This window comes from Poecilia latipinna, unplaced genomic scaffold, assembly GCF_001443285.1.
Source record: "Poecilia latipinna isolate Pla-1442-1.1 unplaced genomic scaffold, P_latipinna-1.0 Scaffold1491, whole genome shotgun sequence".
Classification (NCBI taxonomy): domain Eukaryota; kingdom Metazoa; phylum Chordata; class Actinopteri; order Cyprinodontiformes; family Poeciliidae; genus Poecilia; species Poecilia latipinna.
Window position 1 is genome coordinate 25,622 of NW_015114107.1, and position 20,721 is coordinate 46,342.

Genomic DNA, 20,721 nt, shown 5'->3' on the forward strand with positions numbered 1-20,721 from the left:
TTTGGGTCTGTTTGCTCTGGAGGTTTACCGTCTGTTTCTGTGCTGTTGCTGTTTGTGGCGATTATGCTCCGCCTGCGTGTTGCAAATATGTCAGAAATGTATTTTCAGTGTATAATTTTGTGCATACGTGTGTAAATAATTTTCTGTTCCTTGTACGATCGACCTTCATGAAATCTGGCGAAATGGCATAAAACATGTCATAACTGTGAAGTTTGCTGTTTCATTTTTATGTGCAGAAAAAGTTTTGTAAAGTGAAATAAAACAGTGGATATAATGAACGGAGGCTGATTTCTGTCTGATTCGGTAGGAAAAAAATAACTTTAGTCAGTATTTTATATAAAAAAGCTTTATTATCAGCAGCATTTCAAAAATACCAGTATGAAAAAATGGATGAACAGCTTTACATATATATAATTATAAATTAAGATTAAAATAAATGTGTAAACAAACATCAGGCCTGAGCTTTTGCCTCAAGATAAAAATAAGCTGAAAGTGAAAACCTACATTCATGCTGATGTTTCTGTACAACTCATAATAACTGGAATATAAAGGTATTCACATATCCCATAATAACACCCCAAGGAAAAACAAAATTCCAAAATAAAATTCCCGTTTTTGCTGAAAAAAAAAAAAAAGTGGTCAAAAGGCACTTAGCTGCAGGCTGGCAATGTTTTTGTAACGAAACTGACTGAAACCGTCTGAATTACTGTCAACACCAGGAGCCAAAAACTTTTCTCTCTGTTGATGTGACAAACTGATTGTTTTTGAGTTTAGAGTTATGATTTCTGCTGTTTTTTTGAAGCTTAAGATAAATACAGTCGAAAAATTTTTAAAATTCTTTGATTTCATCCATGACTTTTAAATTCTGAACTTCTGTTCATCTGCTTTCTTTGGACGAAGATTACGGCAACTGAATATTCCTATGTTTTTCTCAGAATTTCAGGATTCTGACTTTAATCTTCTGAGATGTTTCAGCAAATCAGAATTATAAGAAAAAAGTAAAAATTCTGAGAAACAGAATTCTGACAAGAATTTTAGAATTCTGAGATTAAAGCCAAAATTCTGAGAACAAAAAATTCAAGTGTCTTATTCGTTCTTCAGTGTCTCCAACCCTCCTCCGTTGTTTTTACCTGTAATTTGTAGTCATGTATTTATGTATTTAGGGAGATTTTTTGCAAACTAATGCATAACATTCACATATGCATTTAAAACCAGATCAGATTTATTGAGGTTTTGCTGTGGATCCAGGACTGACTGATGTAATGTTTCACCTTGTGGCCGTGCAGTGAGGTAAACTGTGTTGCTCTCGCTGCTCCGCTGCCGTCTGGACGCCGTCGCTGCGGTTCTGGGCCGAGTACAGCGCGCTGAACTGGGCCTGATGATTACTGATCATGGTCTTGAGTTGTGGGGTGATGAACGACCTCGCACAGTGGAGCCGCACCAGGCCCGTCTGACCCGCAGAACCAACCCACACATGGCTGCTCATGTTCGGGTTGAACCGGGCCTGGAGAGGAGAGTGAAGACAACAGCAAAAAAGAACAAAACGGACTGAATCATTCGGCTGAAGACACAAATCTCCATAGTTTCATGTATTTGATGTTTCTGATTTATTTTGCAGAGACATCTAGCTCAAATAAATTTGCATTTGGTAAATTACTTAATTATTTACTAATTTACTTATGTAAATTACTTTTTTACCTCAACTTACTGATAAGTTTATTGTGTACACTGCAAAAATACAAAATCTTACAAGTATTTTAGTTTCCAGAGGAAATGTTTCAGCACAGCTGAAATAAGACAAAACTAATTTATATGAAACTTTTCAACTAGAATTATCAGCTTGTTTTAAGTTAATAATTCCTTAATGTCGGCGAAAAAGTTCTAGTTCCACTAGCAAATTATTTCACTTATTTACTTTCTAGCATATTATGTTAATTTATTTATTTTTTCCTTTTGAACTTTGCTAACTTACTTTTTGTTTATGTGCTTAATCTACTTTTCTTGTATGTACAAATGCACTTTACTTTATCAAATTACTTTTTTAATTCATCTACTTATTTTCTTTCATTCCTAATTATTTACCTTAATGCTCATTTCTTTTTTTAGTTCTTTTCTTAATAATGTAGCAATTTACTTATCATCTCCTTCCATCCAAGCTTCCCTGTTTAATTATTTAAGCTTTTGTCATTATTTGTCTGCACTGTAAGCACTTAAAAACTGTTTTCAGGCTAAACTTTAATCTTATTTACAGTAAATCCCTCTGATTATCTGAGCTTCTTTAAGTAAACCTGCTGTCATTTATGAACCACTCAGCCGTCGCTCTGAGGAAGTCAATAAAACTCTTCCTATAAATGCTGACTCATTCTTAACCATTTATTTCCTTCAGATGAAAAAAAAGAACAAACTAGTGAAAAACTGTGAGGGAGTTTTTGACCCATAAAGTGTCCGTCGATCACTTCGCCCTGAAGGGCAGAGCCGCTCCCTGGACTCTGCCTCTTAAAATTAAACACATCATATCCTCAAATGGCCGCTCTCCATCTCCCCCTCCCTCCTCCTGCTGGGAGTGACATTTTTCTCATTTTCCACATCATTACATTTGGCCTGACTTTATAGCTGCCCATCAGAGAAGGAGGCAGATCCCACCTTTGATTTCTTTCTCTCTCGTTCTGGTACTTATCTGTTCATTTACTCTGTTTTTTCCTCCCTATATGTGCTTCAGAATGAGTGTGAAGAAACAGATAAAGTGTTGTAAACGTACCTTGTAGAGAGCAGCCAGCGGCATGTCGTCCAGGTCTGTAACTGCTGTTAATTCTGTGCTCTGCATGTGTTTCCACAAAGCGTGCTTACTGAGTCCTGTAAGGCATCGCTGGAAGTCAAAGGGACGAATATTAGCTCTAAATATTCAAATAATGGAAACAATAAACTGCTTCATTCCAACAGTACGAGTTTCTAAACTCTTTTCAGACGGTTTGCATGAAAAATGAATGAATCTCTCCAGGCACTTGAAGAAAAACAAAACTAACTTACAAGTAACTTTTCAGAATGGATGGAAAAATAGAAGAATGGATCAAAGGAAGGATGATTACATGAGGTTACTGGAGTCGCTGCAATGTTTAAATGGTGAAGAAATGGACAAAATCTAGAAATAAAATGTCTTTAATGCCATTTTTTGTATTTATCCAAACCTGGAAAACTCAGAAATCAAATTCAAGCTCCTGCAAATCGTGTACAGGAACACATTCACTCTTTATTGTAATCTTCTACCATAGATTAATATGCAAACGTTTGTCTTTGCACAAAGCTTTTCTTAATTGTCCAAATATTGAATATAAAGAAACTGTATACATATAACATGACTATCTAGGTAACAATCTGGCAGTTAAAACCAAAAACTGGATGTAAGAAAACATTTTACTGAAATCTTCTACAGTTGTAGATTCGTGAAAATAAAAATATCCCTTTAGAAAAAGTTTTCAAATCTGATTAAAATGACTTTTACTCACTTTCTTTCTATGGTGAAGTTATTAATGCTGGTTTTAATCAATAAACATTACTACTGTAATAAAAACACTGCCAACCTACCATATCCAAGTCTTTAAAGTGCAGGTAGTATTTCTTCACAGCCTGTTTGTACGTCTGAAACTGCAGGTGAAGACGAGAATCTCCTCCAACTCTTCCTCCCTCATTGTCTTCATCGTCTACTGTCTCTCCTGGTTCCTGTCCTTCCTCTTCCTCACCTTTATTTTGTCCTTCTTGTGCTTCATAAGGCTCCAAAGATGTGATGTAGGCAGGCTGAGGGAAAATAATGAATAAAACAGACTTTCTACACCTTAGAAATCAATCAAAACATGGGAAAAAGGCTTTTTCTAGAACTTACAAAACGTCTCAAGGATGTTTTCTTGACAGAGCAGTTGGGCAGCGGTAAGATGGAGAGAATCAGTTCGCCGAGCATATCTGATGACATCACGGTGTGCAGCCAATCGGAGTAAGACAAGGACTGTGGTGACACAAACAGACCAATCACAGTCATGAAGATCAGTTTTAAATGGAAAATATAAAATATCCTGAACTGAAAGATATGCTTAGGTTTTATAAATTAAAATATTGTCAAACGAATGTCACCAGGCTCTGTACTATGCAAAGCATTCTGGGTAGAGGACATATGTTAGATGCTAAGGCACTAGCTTGGTCCAACCAGAACAGCAGTGTGAAGAATAATATGAGTTTTCATGTATCACAAACAACAACTTTGAGGTTAATAGGAAGATTACAACATGTTTAGGTCAAAGTGTTCAACTAGTCGATGTTCCCTTCAGTCAATAAGATGGGAAAAGCAGAAGCTGTTGGCAGGAACACTGAGCCAATTTCCCATTTTAGGGGATTTCTTTTAAAGTGTAAAGGTCATTTTTCTCGGCCAAAATTAAACTGGACATGATGTGGGTTCTTAACTCACGTTTTAGACCATAAACTTTAGGATATCACTGCATGTGACTCCTTCCTCAGTTTTCTTTAAAAAACTACAGATTTCTATCTCTTTTTAAAAGTCTGAAGTTTTTATTTGCTCTAAAACCCCAAAATAAAGATAAAACTAGCATTTTATAACATCCACAATAAAAAAACCTCCACAATTTTGTACAGGAAATGTTGTAAAGTTATATTTTTTCCACATGCCCAGTATGTTTTATGGCTCCAGACATGGAGCAAATCCTCTTTGGAGGAAGGTTTCACTCACCCATACAGACGTACTCCGAGGAATTGCAAAGTAGGAGCGCAGGTAGTGATCAACGTAATGAACTCCAACTGAACTTCTCCTAAAACAACATCAGCAAAACATGTGGAATCAACCAGGACATTTTGAGAAAAGTTCATTCTGATGTATGGAAGTTCAGAATAATCGCAACATTTGGCCTCTGATATTTCAAGAAATTATGAAAACGCACATTTTCATTTTGTTTTTGTAAACTATAAATTTAGCCCTAGATTTAATAAGAAGTGTAATTAACCACTGGCTTAGAATGAGTCAAAACAATTCTTAGTTAAAATATAGAAAAAAAAGATATGGAACTGTTTTCTTTGGGAGTTTAAAGTGTAAAATGATCTTATTTAAGTTTTAAGAGGAGTAGAAAATATTTAGCCTTCTTGTTTTTGTTTCCATCTAAATTCTGGAGGATAAAATATTTTCTCTCTTTTTACGCTTTTCAGTGAACTGCAGCTTTTTCTTCTGAAGGTATACATTTAATTTTAAATCAACAAAACGTGTTTTTATTTTTCCAGACTCGAAACCACAGGTTTTAGTCCTTTTCAGCCTGTATTTAAAATACCAGGAACCCTGGTGAATCCTCTGTTTATGGAACAGAAATGACTCAGTTTGTTCAAAAGACACATGCACATGTTTATGAAAATAATAGATAAACTATTCTGGCATCATAATAAATCTTATCCAGTGTTTCCATGACAACAGAATCTGGGTTAGGAGCTTTCTTACGGTACGAAGGCAGATTCCTGGGCAACCAGAACCCCAGGTGAGTCCAGCGGCCAGCAGAGCTCAGTGGTCAGGTAGCGTTTTTGGACCTTGACCATGTTACTGAGCCTCCTCAGATCCCACGTCTTCAAGCAGCGGTCCTCACCCGCTGATGTCAACAAGTATCTGTCAACAGTTCAGGAAATTAATGAGTCATTTGGACGAATCCAAATGAATTGGGTGGAATACACAGAAAAAGTCTGAATATTTGATTCATACGGTGAAGTTTCACGTGGAATTCATCGTTTTTCTTCTCATTGATCAACTCTGCAAGCAGAGTCTGCTATAAACAACTGATGACAGAAATCAATACGTTTTAATGGAAAGAAAATCTGTTCACTTCATATCTGAGGACAAAAAAGGTTTTTGAATCTGAGCAGAGAAAAGTGAAGCTTGACTCAGACTAACAGAGATCCATATTCTGCAATTTTACATTCTCTATTTATTTTAATCCAACTAATATCCTGTTTATTTTTAACATAAAACAAGCAGCTGAAGTGCAAAAACACAAAATTAGGATTTTTTTTGAAGACAAAACTAATTAGATGTAGATTTGTCCAGAGATAAATGTTGCTGCTGTGCTGTTAATGGTACCATTAATTATTCAGACGTTTCCATAGTAGCTGCAGTAATGCAACGTGAATACAAAGTTAGATTCACTGGTGCAGAAGTTTCAATGTGACTTCCTTTAGATTACTGAATACACAGGAATAATATGATACTAAAAGATATGAAATATCATCAACAGTGAACAAAAATGGATGCAGGTTAACGACTAAGGAAAAAAATGAAGCAAAAAAGAATGGATACCTAAGAGTCAAGACAAAAATATCAGTAATAAAATAATTAAAATAGTTAGAATTCAAAATATTCCAAATATTTTTGCATTATTACAAATTAAAACCTTAAATTGCTCTTATGTTTTTCATGTTACTAAACAATTACAGAATAATCACAGAATAAAATAACATAATTTTTTAAACTTAATACTTTTTTCCACTAAGATTGATCTAAAATGACACACTGACAATGCAAATGCAAGAAATAAAAATCTAAATAAAATAAAAATAAAAAAATAGGTATATATTTTATATATGCTATATTTTAGTAAAAGTTTAACATCATGTATCTGGAACTGGTTTATATTTAAGGCCAAAAACTACTAATTAGTAAAACAGAAATGACTTCAGAGCTAAACTGCCCTTTTATTTTAATTGAATAATCAACAGTTTCAATCGTTTCAATTGATTTTTGCCACTTCCAGCACTGAGCAAATGAGAATTTAAGATTTTTACAGAGTCACAGTGAGCAGCTGCAGAAATTTTAACTACCATCCTAATTTCACTGACTGATGCAGCGAGCTGCTCCGACGCAGCGACTGCAGATTAATGTGTTTAACCAGAAGATCAGCTGATCTTCATCATGTCGTAATGAAATAAAGAGACAGGAGACAGCAAAGGCAAAAATATTACTTCAGTTATTGTTGGGATCTCAGTAAAGACAGCAGGTAAAGTATCTAACATATAAAGAGAATATTTCTTCCCTTCCACTGTAAATAAAGCGGTTGAGTGATTTGATTTGATTTCATGGGAAAATAGCAGCAGAGCTTAATGAGGTGAAATACTGAAAGATATACACAGATATGTTTGTTTATATCATCACCTATAGCTGCTCTATTTTCAACATAAAACAGTTATTATTATTATTCAGGTAACACATTACAAATCTAAACATCAAGATTTATTTTGTCTTTTCTGGAGTGATATTTTCTAAATAGAATCACGTTTCAGTATTTGTGAATTTCTCTGTCTAACTTAACTCTATTAAAAAATATTTGTGGAACATTTTCCTATTTCTATATTTTTTTTGCAGTGCATATGTAACATATTTTAAAGAAAAGGCAGCTTGGGAAGCTCAAATACCTCAGCACAATGCTACTTAACACACTAATGGCTGCCGTTTCCAAAGCAGCCAATCGGGGAGCTCCATTCATTTTGCTAGGCACTGATTGGCTGTACCTCTGAAATAAGGAAGTGGTAAGATATTAAAGTGTATTTGCTGTTTGAATAATTAAAATAGGAAGCTCTCAGCACTTTTAAAGGGGATCTGACATATTTGCTGATTTCAGCTATAGCACTTGAAATTTTAACAAAAGAAAATATGCATGTATTTCACGGGCATGAATACAGAACATACATATTACCTATTAAAAAAGATGATTATTAGACTCTTTAATAAGGTTCTAATGTAAACATAAGTTAACATCGCAGCACCTCAGGGGCCAATTCTAGGACCTCTACAACATCAAAAGCTAATTTTGTCAACAGCAATGTTGCGCTATTGCGCTGAACCAGTTCAGAGAGCAAAGAGTGGCTGATTCAAAGAGCCCAAATTTGTGTAAAATAATCAGCAGCCACTTTTTCAACTTGTTTTATAGTTTTACATTGCCTTAAAGTAGAAGATTGATGTGTCAGTTTAAAAAAAAATAAAACTTTAATTTCTGAAGTCATTTACCCCCTGAAAGAAATTAAATTCAAGACAGTTTGGGCTTTTTCTGCATCACAAACATGGAGGCACAATAAAAACTACAGAATCTTTGCATCCTCCAACAGTCAGTGGGAGAAGAGCTCACCTGGATGCAGGACAGAAGACCAGAGCTCTGACGGCGTTGTCGTGAGCGAGTATCGATCGATAGGGCAGCAGAGTCAAAGACCGGTCTGGCTCTCTGACTCGCAACAGGGAAGATTTTGTACAAAGATCGAAGAGTCCAACAACACCTGAAAGGAGAGAAAAGGACTAAAGAAACAAAAGAATCCAAAAGACAAAAATATTTACTACAGCAAAGAAGAAATGAATCAGCAACAGAGAGAGAGATCCAGGTTATTTGTTTGTTCTTCCAGAATCAGGAAGATCAATTCGTACCATCGTAGAATCCAACAGCCATTATGTTGTGTGGTTTCTGAGGAAGCCAGTCCATAGACAGAACCTGTCCGCTCCTTTCTTCTCGAGGAGATTTGATGCAGCCCAGTTTTAGAGTAATCACGCCTCGCGCCTGCAGAAAATGAGAAGAAAACAATGCAATTCCCCCTAAAAGAAGCAGTTTCATGACTTTATTTTCCTCCAGGCCAACGTCACTCGGTGCTTTAAATGACAGACAGACATAGAAACAGGACCTACCTTGTAAATTGGTGGTTTTTCATCGTTTCTTTCTGCGAAGACACAAAAGCATTAACAAATTTAGTTACATATTTCCATTTTGAAATGATTTTAGGTCTTTGAGGTGCAAATTTACATTGTGAGAAAATATGAGATGTCATGGATGAAAAAGTCTTCAAGATGAATTAAAGTGAAAAAAAAGACTGTATGTTTGTGGATCTTATGGCTCTAATCCAGCAGTGGTTTTCTAAGTGATCATTTCTGTGTTTAATGGTTGGAGAAAAAAGGTATCAGTTCGTTCTAGGTCATTAGTTTTCCCTCCTTCTCCGGTTTGGATTCGTAGCGGTTCAGATCAATAGTGTCCAGTTAATTCACCCAAACTATCCATCACTTCACCACAACCCGAGTAAAACACAAACTACTCCTTTACTGAATCTGGTCCAGCTTTAGATGAATGAACGTAGATGAACGCTGACATCCCTTTAAAACCAGATGCTGTCATCTGGTTTTTACAATAACAAAAGAAATAATTTACATATTCCTCAGGTCAAAATGTCAAACTTTACCAAACTTAGATTTTCAGAGTTTTTAACACATTTTTTAAGGAAAAAGGTTAAAGAGATGAAAGGACAACAGATGGGAGGAGAGGTAAAAAGATAAGCAGATGGATGGATGGATGGATGGATGGATGGATGGATGGATAGACGGACGGATGGACGGATGGACGAATAAACTGATAGGTAAATGGAAATATGAAATTTATTAAATAAATATTTGACCATTCTGCATTTTGTTTTTCTAGACTTAAAATACCTAAATCACATTATGGAAATTGGAACTTACATTTTTTAAACCTCAAAAATAATAATCATTATTTATATAAATAAATCTGTTTTAAATCCATTAAAAAAAAAAATTCTGAAGGAGAGAAACTTCAAATCTTGATCTAAAAATATTCCGACACTAAAAACTCTGACCCAGAACTACAGAATGTCAACGATTGTTTTCAGCAGAGAATAAAAAGCCGGTGCAAAGCGCAGCAGTTTGAGTCGGCTTCTGGCCCAAAGTAAGTCCTCGATGAATGACAGCGCAGCGATACCAGACGAGTCAGCTACAAGAGCTAAAATTCATAGCTTCCAACATTAACAACCCGCTCGGCGATGCATCTTTTTTGTCATTTCAATTATAGATCCTTGTCTGATGGAGAAAGGCGCCGTAAATTATGTGAGCTCCCAACAACACCTCACATCCTCACTGCTCATTGTCACCGAGTCCTGCAGTTTTTAATGGCCTCCTCCTCTCAGTCATTGTGGCGACTGGATTGACAAAAGCCATTTACAATTATCTGTGGCAAACAGAAGTGGGCTGCCGCTTGGAAGGACAGAGCAGAGACACTTATAGGTTCTGTTTAAACCCGTTTGGGTCAATTTCCCCACAGAAATGGCGTCCAACCAGATCCATGTGAGATAGCTTTCTGCATATGAATGATGGATGTTTCACTGCAATTAAAGGTGACCTACTATGCTTCCTTAAACAGGTTAGGGTGGATTTATGGGCAATACAAAACATGTCCATATATATATTTTTTTTGCACAAAAGCATTCTTAGATAATGAGATTTTAGTCTAGTCAGCCTAATTTGATCTGTTTTAGGGCCTCTTGTCACTTTAAATCCAAACAAGCTGCTGTTGGCCACGCCCCCTAACTCTACATTACAACCAGGAGTCTTTGAACAGCAGAAGTGGAGCCTCCTGGACAGCCAACAATAACGCAGCAAGTGGTTTCTGGAAGGTAAGCCAGCAGCTAAACACTTGTCTTTTCCAGCAGCCATTGTACAGCGCAAACAGCAGTAAAACCAGCTGACCAAACAAGCTGGAGCTCAGCTTGGGTTGCTAGGTGATGGACTGGGTTTTGCTGTGGTTGCTAGGTAACGATCAATGCCCATGGACTGTGACTTACAATAGAGAGGTTTTTGAAATGACATGTTTTCAAGACAACAAAAACCATTAACTGGGTGCTTTTTGATCATTTAAAAGCATCATTTTTGTTTTTAAAAGCAGTTGAGACCCAAGTGGAAGAACAAAACATGCAAAATGTGAAGTTGGAGTATCCTAAGAGAATCCACGCATGCATAGGGAGAACAAGCAAACACCATGGCAAAAGGTTGGGGATTTGAACCCAAGACCTACCAACATGCTGAAAATGTTATTTTGCTACCTAAGATTTCTCGTTATTATTCTGGCTCATGGGAAATAGAAATTAATCAATCCAAACTGATCTAGAAAGGCAAAAGTTTGGTAATATTTCAAGTCAAACAGTGAGATAAAAACACAATGTTTTAGTTTCATCTGGATTCTAAAACTAAAACATACAAACCACATACTAATAAACATGGAAATGTACATCTGAAGCTCTGAGTCTGCCTCAGTCACCCGTCATGCTTTGCTGCTGTTTTATAATGTGAGCACCTGGAAACTGTTTTATCCAATAACTATAACCAGTGGTTGGAAACCGAACCCAATGATCCGTGACAAGAAAATAAAATGGAAACCAGGGGCTAGAAAGCAGTGGAGAGGGTAAAAAAAAGAAGTGTCAGGTTTTATAGAGGTTTTTATGTCCAAATTCAGACTCGCGTATATTTCCTTTAGTTGTAAAATCGAGTCATGTGTAATAGTGTCCAGCCTGAGACCCAGCAGTTAATTGCTTTTCCTTTAAGAACAAAAACATATGAAACAAATGCAGTTTAAAATTTAAAACTCATCTTTTTCACATCATTCTTACAATTATCAGCTAATATAGAAGAAACAGCTCATTTTATGTTTATTAATCCTGCAAAAAAAAAAGTTTAAATCTCCTTGGGAAATGAATATGACGATTTCTCTTAATCCCTCTTGAAAACAGGAAAGACATGAAAACAAGTTCTTTAAGTGATGTAAAGTGTAAAATGACAATTACAAGATTCACATCTTATTTAAATTTATTATTTAAATCTGCACCAATGTCAATCAAGCTCATGTACTCGTTGCTAAATATGCTAATGACAGAGAAAAATCTTAATGTTACAGGAAAACTGCTGTTATCGGTGGCCATGCTAAGTAGCCTGAACATTCATGACAGTTTACCAAAGAGCGTCACATGGAGAGGTGATTGACAGCATTAAGACCCGCCTCCTGGCTCTGATTGGTTGTTTCTAGATAGCACTAGGAGAACACAGAGGATCTTGATTTTTCACAGATTACCTGTTTCATGCTAAACAGTCACGACATGGTGACAGTTTCAATATGTAAAAAAAAAATACATATTTTTCTAGTATAATAAAAGTTATACTGCAGTTTTTAAGTTTTAACAAGGCTAATAGTCTATGTTAATATTTTAGCTAAAAACAGTTGTGTTTTCATGTGGGTTTTCCCAACTGAATAACAGTAGTCAAACTTTATTCTTTTATCTGCAGTAAAACATGAATTCAATATACTGTCTGTGTAAAACCATTTATTTTCAAGTCTCTCTTGTCCTGAAATGCGATGATTCCAGACTGGTGTTGTGTTTAATCAGATTGGCGGCGGGGCAGACCCCTGACAGGAATAAAAAACACTAACTCACGCAGACACAAGCGCCATTCTGCATATGATGGATGCTGCAGATAAAGCGGTCATTAATCTCATTCACACAGCATTCTACCAGCAGAGCCCCAGAGGCAGCAGACAGGACTGGACCACAGGCTCCACCATCGATAATCTCAGCATGGACTCGGTTTTTTCACAAGATTTTTTTAAACTATTGTCACCGTTAAAGCTGCATGGCACAAAAAGACTGAGTGCCCTGGAGGGCGTTGTCATTTTAACTAAGATTTGCTCCAGTTAATGAGCTCTATGTCTGATATGATGGATAATCCAGCTGTTTGATTGATTAAATAATTATTGAGTTCATGTACTTGCCTATGAAAGCCTCCTGACATCACCTTCTTACATGCTTAAGCTATTCATCAATTACTTCATCAACAAAAATGTTGGATAATTTCTCATAATTATTCTGATGTTTATGATTTCCTGAAGTATCTTCATGATAAGTTTGGGTTTTTGGAAAATGGTGCAACGTTTCTTGATGCTCCAGCAGACCATAAATAAGGTTTGAGGCAAAAAGCAGAAGAAAATCTGCACTGAATGACTCGCAGATTGCTTCTAATTAAACATTTGCCCAGTAAAGCAACGTTTTCCTGAGAAAAGCCAACATCAAAATCAAGTTCTGGTTCATGTTGAGTCAAATCTTCTGTTTCCTGGGACATTTCTTGCAGAGCTAGTGCGATTTATCCATCAGGTGTTACTCTGCAGTCCTGCAACACTTCGTGATGTCAGAGAGATTTAAGGCTGCAGTAAACCAACAGCACCCTCTGCTGGAAACAATAAATACTTCACTTTTTTAAACCTGCTTAGTTAAAGAAAATGCAAAATGAGAATAAAGTCATAATATTATGATTAAAGATAAAAATTAGAATAAAGTCATATTACCAAAATAAAAACGAAATAATATGAAAATAAAGTTCTAATATTATGAGAAAAATCATTCTTAGTCTGATAAAATGAGAAATGTTTAGTATCTTGTGAAGTTACGTTAATAAGGAAATTCTTTGTCTTTTAACATTTCAGCATCAATTTATTATGAGTAACATGGCTTTGAAATGATTCTGCAAATGAGTGTCTATTTCAAAGAAAGAACCACAAAATCCTGCCGAGTTGATCACATCATTATTGGTATTCTGTTTCATCACGCAAAAATTTAAATATAGCAAATATTCAAAATTTTCCTTTTCACTCTAAATGAGCAAACAACTTCTGAACAGTTTCACCTACTTAGGAACCATCCTAAGCAACAAAACGTCGCTGGGAACCAAAGTTTTCCTTCCTGTGGGTCAATGGGAAGAGCTGTCACTTGACAATCTGAAGGCTGTGGGTTCGATTCCAGCTTCCTCCCACCACAAAATACTAAGTCTATTTAGATGACCTTTAAATAAAGCTAAAGGCAAAAACTTTAACCTTTCCAACCACTGACAAAATTCTTTTTAAAGGGGATCTCTTATGCAAAATTCACATTTTACACTTTTTTGTGCTTCCATTTGGGTTTTTTTGCTTCTACAAACAGTCCAAGTGCTTAACAAAACCACCTGTCTGTTTTTTTACAATAAGTTAATGTTTTTTGATGTATGAAAAATGAGCCGTTTCAAAAACCCTCCAGCCCGTTACCTAGCAACGCCGGCAGCCTGTCACCTAGCAACCCAGAAGAGTTCCAACACGTCACCTTTACATTGAAAAGAAAATCTGAATTGAGCAGATCCTAGAGAAGATAGAACGTCTTACCAGGGTGTGTGAGTTTTGTGTTTGAGAGCAGAGCATCAGGATGAGGCAGGCTGTAGATGGTGACCACACCGCTGGACGTGGCGACAGCCAGCAGGCCCAGCCTGGGCAAGAAAGGAGCCTAAAGACAAAAGGAAAGGTGAGACTGCATATTTTTAAAGGTCCATAACACATACAAGTTGAGTTTAGTTTACTTTATTTGGGATCCACATTTAGCTGCAGCAATGCTATTTTTACTGTGATCCATACATCACTTCATTACATCACTAAAACAATTTTTAGAACATAAGTGAAAACAAAAGAACAAAAAAACAATATGGAAGACAACATGGCAGAATATACATGGTTTTAGGTTGAACACATTATTAACTCTAGTATGAAACCAAGAATTTATATTATTGACTGTTTACTGTAATATTGTTTTATCTGTCCTTTAAAATGTTTCACTATTATTAAACATAACACCAGCTGGCATTAAATAATGTTAATGTTCTGAACATTACCTTTTGGTAAAATGAATCTATTTTTAATAGCATGCCTAGTGAAATGATACTGTGTATATTGACTGAACAATATATTCTGAAATAAACTAAGTAGCTTCTGGCTGAAAAATACACAAAATGCTAATTATTTTTACCTTTCTGACAGAGTCAGGAAGCTCCCAGCCTCCTGCTGGACACCACTTTAACTGCCAGATGAAGCCTTTGTCCTGAGCCAAACCATAAACCAGGAAGGGCTGAGAGTCTGGTCTGCACAGGATTTACACAAAGAATAATCAATCAGTCAACAGTAAGACTGAGAAAGGAAATTGATTTGAGTTCAGTCTGGATGTATGTATTTTATATCTACTTCTTGTTGTACTCCAGTTTGCCACAGTCCCACAGCTGGACCAGTCCGGGTTCTGAGTAGGTCTGGTTCACATAGTGCAGGTCGTCCATCCCTCGATGGCAAGCCAGAGCGATGTACTGGGAGGCCGGAGCGCCGTCCGGGCTGGGACACCACTCCAGGGCCCAGACGGGTCCACCAGCAAACAGAAACATGTCCCAGTGGCCCGGGTGAGCTGCCATCGACTCAAACCTGACAGGTTCAGCAACAAGTCAGCTTAACTCAGCATCCACTCAACCTTTCATCTCTTAAACCACAGAATAAACGGAAAGGCTCATCAGTCTCACCTGCTGAGTCTCAGCAGCGGCGTCTCTTCCTGGTTCAGATTGTCTCTGGACACTTTGAAGGCAGCCGACTCCAGTTCTTGAGGAAGGTATTTTTCTAATTCACTGAAAAACCAATTACTTAGATTTAGTGACGGCTAATGCTGTATGACACAGTTTAATGACTGTCCTGACATGCTAACAGTTTATTATCCAGGCAGGAGAGACAATTTCCACATTAACATGGTCTGGATCACATCATCAGCTGCTGACAAGCTGCTAATCTACATCCTTTGGTTGATTAAAACATGTACAAATTGTGTGTATATTTGAGAATTTCACTGATTAATTATTTACAAACCCTGCAATTAACTCAATTAAGATTTTTAATCTAGTTCCACCACTAATATGTTTATTATTCCAAGTAAATAATTCAGCTAAAACAGCAAACAGATGAAAATAATCTACTTTTCTGGTACAGGCTCCCAGTTGTTAGTGGAAGGAACCCATTCTGGAAACACCCAGCTGCTGTAGTTCTCTTCCCGGCTGAAAGCACAGACACATGGTCAAAAATACAAAAACTATTTGTATTTCTAGCTGCATCAGTAGAATTTTTTTCTATTCATTTTGTGATTGAAGTGGAAAACATTTAAGTCTGAAACACGGTGAGAAGATCTTACAATTTTTTTGTCATCTCAGCAGAATCCAGAATTGTTCTGATGGTATTAAAGTCGATTCCGTTGTGAGGTTTGCCATTTGAGCTCCTCGGCTGGGGAACATAAACAATCAAGATGAGTTTTCACATAATTCACCAAAAGAGATTATTTTATTGATAATTAAGTTTAGATTTATTAAGAAACAAAAATTATTATTAAAGTAGTAAATATTAGGCATCATCTTACTTGGTGAAAAACTGGATGAAATTTCTCTCGTTCCCCAAAATCTGATTCAGCATCTGACACTTCTTCATATTCATACTCCTCTTCCTCATCGGCTTCTTCGTCTTCCATATTTGGCACAAAGTCTTTCTCAACGTCATCAACTTTTCTCTTTCGACCTTGAGCGCAAACATAAAATCACAAAATGTAGCATCACACAAAGTCGCCATTTTTTCTTCACGTTTATTTGCTTTTTTGGGAACCAAACTTTCTATTTATGCACACATTATTTCACATTTTTTAGTTTCTTTTACCCGTAGCTGTTTTTCATCAACACTGATTACAAATGAATCTGGTGAGACTCAAACAGAAGCTACAATGTGTGACGGAGGCATCCGCTGTACCTTTTGTCTGTTTGGAAGATTTCTGTTCGGATTCTTCGTCTTCGTGCAGCTTGGAGTCGAGTTCATCTCTGGGATGAGAGAAAACCTCTTTGGCTAAAAGTTGGAGGTACTTCAGCGCCCTGCACAAAATTTGGTTGAGTATTAAACACTGTAGAGCCACTGGAGAAATATAGAACTTCATATTTGCTAGTTGAGAATTCACATGGCTAACAGATGATACTCATAAAATTTCTCACAAATTTTAGGTATTAATTCAAGAGTTCACTAAGAGTTTTGGATATTTCTGCAACCTGTACAAACAGATGGAAGAATAGATGGTTTAATACAATACTTCAAAGTGCATTTACCTTAAAATACACTTTGAAGGTGTGACTTATTTATAACAATTATGTAAACAACAGGAAGCAGAAATATTAAAATTCTGTTCAAAAATACTTTATTTATCCATAAAGGAATTAAATGTCATTATCATATCGTCAAAATGCCATTGTGGATGATGACAATGTGGGCAGGAAGGATCTCCAGTAGCAGTCAGTCTTCCAACAAATTTGAAAAAGCCTCTGACTGAAGACTGTTGCTGTATGAAAGTTTTATGACTGTCATAAGATGGTAACAGCTCAATTTCCAGGCAGCAGAGATGATATTTTCACAGTAACGTGTCATGGATGACACCATCAACTGTTAGCAAGAACTGCTAATACTTTGGTTTTGCCACTCCAAGCAGAGAGATGTTGGAGTAGGGGATATGATCCATGAAGCTGCAGGTATTATTGCAGCTTTTGAGATGCTAATTAGCTGCTCGCGCTTGTAAAATCAACACCTTGTTGCCAAGGTTACACAATGTGAATGTCCGTTAATAAAAAAAGTAAGAGTGAAAATTCTTGCAGCATCCAAAACTAGAAGCAATTGTCTTTAAAACATGCAACGCCTCAACCCCAAATAATTCTAAATAAAAGTCCACCAAAAGAGCAATCAGAACTAAGGTAACAGAGCAACATTCCATGTTTTAGTTATTTTCTTTGCTAGTCCAGATTTCTGAAAACCTTTCAAAACTGTGTCTACTGTAGTGACATCATGTGACTCACGCTTTAGCAGCTCCTCTCCGGCGACGGCCCCCTGTCTGGACCTCCTCATCGGGTTCAGCAGGAGGATCTGGTTTTTCTTCATCCGGTGGGTCTTTAACTTCCTCTACAGGCTTCTTTCTGACATACTTTCTTTTCGGCTTCAGTGACCCATTTTCCTGGTGGACAGAATTTTCTACAACACCGCCTCCAGTTTCTCCAGGCGGCAGGTCCCCAGGAGCAGAGGCAGTTTCTGCAAGCTGTGTTTTTCTGGATCTTTTTGGTTTTCTAGGAGTTATTACTGTGTCAACAGAGTCTGCAGGGATTGTTTGTGGCGATTCTTTTTCTCCATTTGTGGTCTGTTGTTCAGGTGTTTTAGTTTTTCTCCGTTTTGTGGGAGTCTTTCGAGAGGTTGCTCCTTTCCCCACTGACTTTCGAGTGGATTTCTGTTTGACGCTTTTAACAATGTCCGTGTCGTTGGTTTCAAAATCAACATACTTAGAATTTCTCTTTCGTTGTCGTCCTCTTGAGCTAGAAGACAAATAAATATCCTGCTGTGATGGCATATCCAGCCCTGCATGGAGAGATTGAATTATTTTATAGTCCTTTGCAAAACAATTTTTCCAAAAAATAACATAAAAAAAATCTGAACAGTGTGCACTCCACATGCAAAATGATGAAAAACTGACATTTCCATCACAGTGTTCACACCCCATTCTAATAGTAAAACACAATGATGGCAGCATCATGCTGTAGGGATGATTTTCTTTAGCAGGTCAGAGAACAAAAATAAAATAAATCCCTTTTATTAGCTTTCCCTACAACTCAGAAGCAAAATGTTGTTTGTTTGTGATTAAATCGAACTGTTCTAATTTGACAGCAAAGGATTACGAACACTTTTAATTTTCTAGAAAATGTTTTTATGCATCAGCAAAGCAAGACTTTTTAAAAATCCAGTAAAAGCGTGATTTCATGTCACTTGAAATAACCAACAAATATTGCTTTCCAGTCATTTGAGATATCAATATAGCACTGATGATATTTGATATTATATTTGACATATTATGTGGAATCTGAGGTAAGACCCAAAACTATATTCAAGATATTCTCCATCCCATCTGACACATTTTACATGATTCAATAAATTAGTCAATTTGTAAAACCCTTTAAAAAGCATCTATACTTTTGCTTCTGCTTATGAAAATCCAGTTAAAATGCATTAACCTTTATGTTTATAATGTGAAAACAGTTCTAGGAATGCGAGACAGTGTGTTTCAATAGAAATAAATGAGAAATTAACACTTTTTTTTTGGAAAGAAAAGTGGTGTTTTTAAACGTATTATGTGTCTAAAACATATGAGGTGTGTTTTTACAAACCTTGTCCAGAGTCAACGGGATCCATTGGCTCCAGGTAATTTATGTGAGGGTTGTCCTGTAATATGCTTCGTCATCTATAGGGCATTGTTCAATTTCGATTATCTGTACACTGGATGAGAGCATGATAATTCAGTAATATTGCATCATTTTTTTAAGTTTATTTTTAAGGAACTTTCAGAACAATTGTAAATAACTACGATGAGTTTAAGCAGAAAGCAGTTCACTACACATAATGGAGATTTTATTCAATTAGATTCAGCAAGTAAAGGACTAGTTCGCGGTTTATAGCGCTATATAAAATATATATATATAAAAAACTAATAATAGTTTATCAATTTCAGATTCTAATTTAGAGTTAATCAAATGCAGTACAGACAAAAAAGGCAATAAAATAGATATTTCCTGAATCAGATGCTAACTCTGGCGTTATTGGAGATATGCTGTCACTATGTACACAAGACTCCATTGAAAAAAATGATAGTTTACGTTTACTGAGTAATTGCAGAGTTCATACAAGAAATTAACAAATAAAAATCAACAGGCTGCATTGTATCACGTCTCCCATTGTTTCGGTACATTTTTATTCGCAAAATAAATAAAACAGAAAGTTATTTCAGTTATAAAAGTCGGTTGTTTTCCTAGCAAGTCAGTAGCGCCTTTGAACCTCGCATTTTGGCTAACACACACGGCTAAGCTAACGAGCTAATATAGTAGTGGCGTGTTGTGCTACTTTCACCTCGATATTACGGAAATGAGGATCACCAACGATCACCACTGATTGCCACCATTAAAACCTAATCGTGAGAGAGTCTTAGATTTCCACCCCGGTGGCAAAGCCTGGAATCCCTCGTACCAAACTCGGGATACCGGACACCAACAGCACGGGATCGAATCCCGAGCGCAGCTCTCGGGAACAAACATGTGGATGATGATGGACTACGCAGAGCGAAAACCGTCGTAAAAGATACATTACCTACTATTTAGTCAGAAAGAAAAAACTGCAAATACCTCCAGTGTCGGTCCCGCTGCAGCTGAAAAATCAAACCTACAATATCCTTACATCAGACCGCCATGTTAATGCATAGGCATAGTGGTCTACACCGCCCCCTGTCAGGACAAAGTGGAATTACGAGAGATTCGTTTCCACATCACTGGTGCCCAAAAGCTGTACTTAAGTAGCCTCGGAGAAGCACTTCTTGAATATATTTTTGCTCAAGTAAAAGTAAAAAGTAATTTCTGTACTAGCATATTTGTAGTAAAATATTCAAAGTATAAACAAACATATTATTACTACTGCTGTTGCAAAGTTTCATACATATGGCAGACATACTGGATTTTGAGGAATTTCCAAGTCAAATTTTTCAATTCAGGGGCCATTTAATTTTTTTTTCCTGGTGATTATATCAAAGATGATATAAAGAGCCAACTTGAAGAAGGGTAGACATATATTTGTACAGTTTCACCTAATAAATTAGGCTTAAAATGACTAAATCTCAGAATCAAATATTTGCCTTATATCTATAAGAATTTGAACAATTATTATTTTTCACATTACCACGGGAACTCACTAGAAAATTTTTTGTTGTTACAATAAAGAGAACATGGTCAATATCTTTCAAAATGTGAGTTTTCTAGATCAGGAATCCAATCTATGAAATGAAAAATGCAGGTCACTGAAAATGAAAGAGGGAAAAAAGTAAACTTTTTGCAGAGAACGTGTATATAAAAGTCAAAATTGTAGTTTTGTCCTGAAACACAAACAACACCTCACAAACATTTAAAATTCTCAGTGGGAAGCTCTTAAAACAAATTCATTCAAGACTTGACTC

The 20,721-nt window shown here is 36.4% G+C and overlaps 1 protein-coding gene across 3 annotated transcripts; it reads right to left on the minus strand.

The window, feature by feature from the left end:
* Positions 1 to 330: 330 nt before the first annotated feature.
* Positions 331 to 20,615, minus strand: gtf3c2 (general transcription factor IIIC, polypeptide 2, beta). 3 transcript variants are annotated; one of them, XM_015057786.1, is made up of 20 exons: positions 19,901 to 20,615; positions 18,893 to 18,966; positions 17,540 to 18,089; positions 16,455 to 16,573; positions 16,075 to 16,229; positions 15,853 to 15,941; positions 15,641 to 15,718; positions 15,197 to 15,298; positions 14,874 to 15,101; positions 14,662 to 14,773; positions 14,028 to 14,145; positions 8,699 to 8,730; positions 8,444 to 8,573; positions 8,154 to 8,298; positions 5,486 to 5,647; positions 4,733 to 4,811; positions 3,878 to 3,997; positions 3,583 to 3,792; positions 2,759 to 2,866; positions 331 to 1,504 (listed from the first exon to the last, which is right to left on the minus strand). In XM_015057786.1, the coding sequence occupies exons 2-20, from the start codon at positions 18,915 to 18,917 to the stop codon at positions 1,268 to 1,270; spliced, it is 2,799 nt and encodes a 932-aa protein (XP_014913272.1). In that variant the 5' UTR covers positions 18,918 to 18,966; positions 19,901 to 20,615; the 3' UTR covers positions 331 to 1,267. The 3 variants fall into 3 exon arrangements, with proteins under 3 accessions (XP_014913272.1, XP_014913270.1, XP_014913271.1); XM_015057784.1 differs by having other exon boundaries at positions 18,893 to 19,001; XM_015057785.1 differs by lacking the exon at positions 19,901 to 20,615 and adding an exon at positions 19,629 to 19,893 and having other exon boundaries at positions 18,893 to 19,001.
* Positions 20,616 to 20,721: the final 106 nt, after the last annotated feature.

Excerpts from the sequence above, each read along its gene's own strand:
- gtf3c2 (XM_015057786.1), bottom strand. The coding sequence starts at position 18,917 with ATGGATCCCGTTGACTCTGGACAAG. Across the intron at positions 15,299-15,640 it reads TGGGAGCCTGTACCAGAAAA|TGAATTAGAAAAATACCTTC; the intron begins GTAGATTATTTT and ends TTGGTTTTTCAG. Across the intron at positions 8,299-8,443 it reads GGCTGTTGGATTCTACGATG|GTGTTGTTGGACTCTTCGAT; the intron begins GTACGAATTGAT and ends CTCTCCTTTCAG.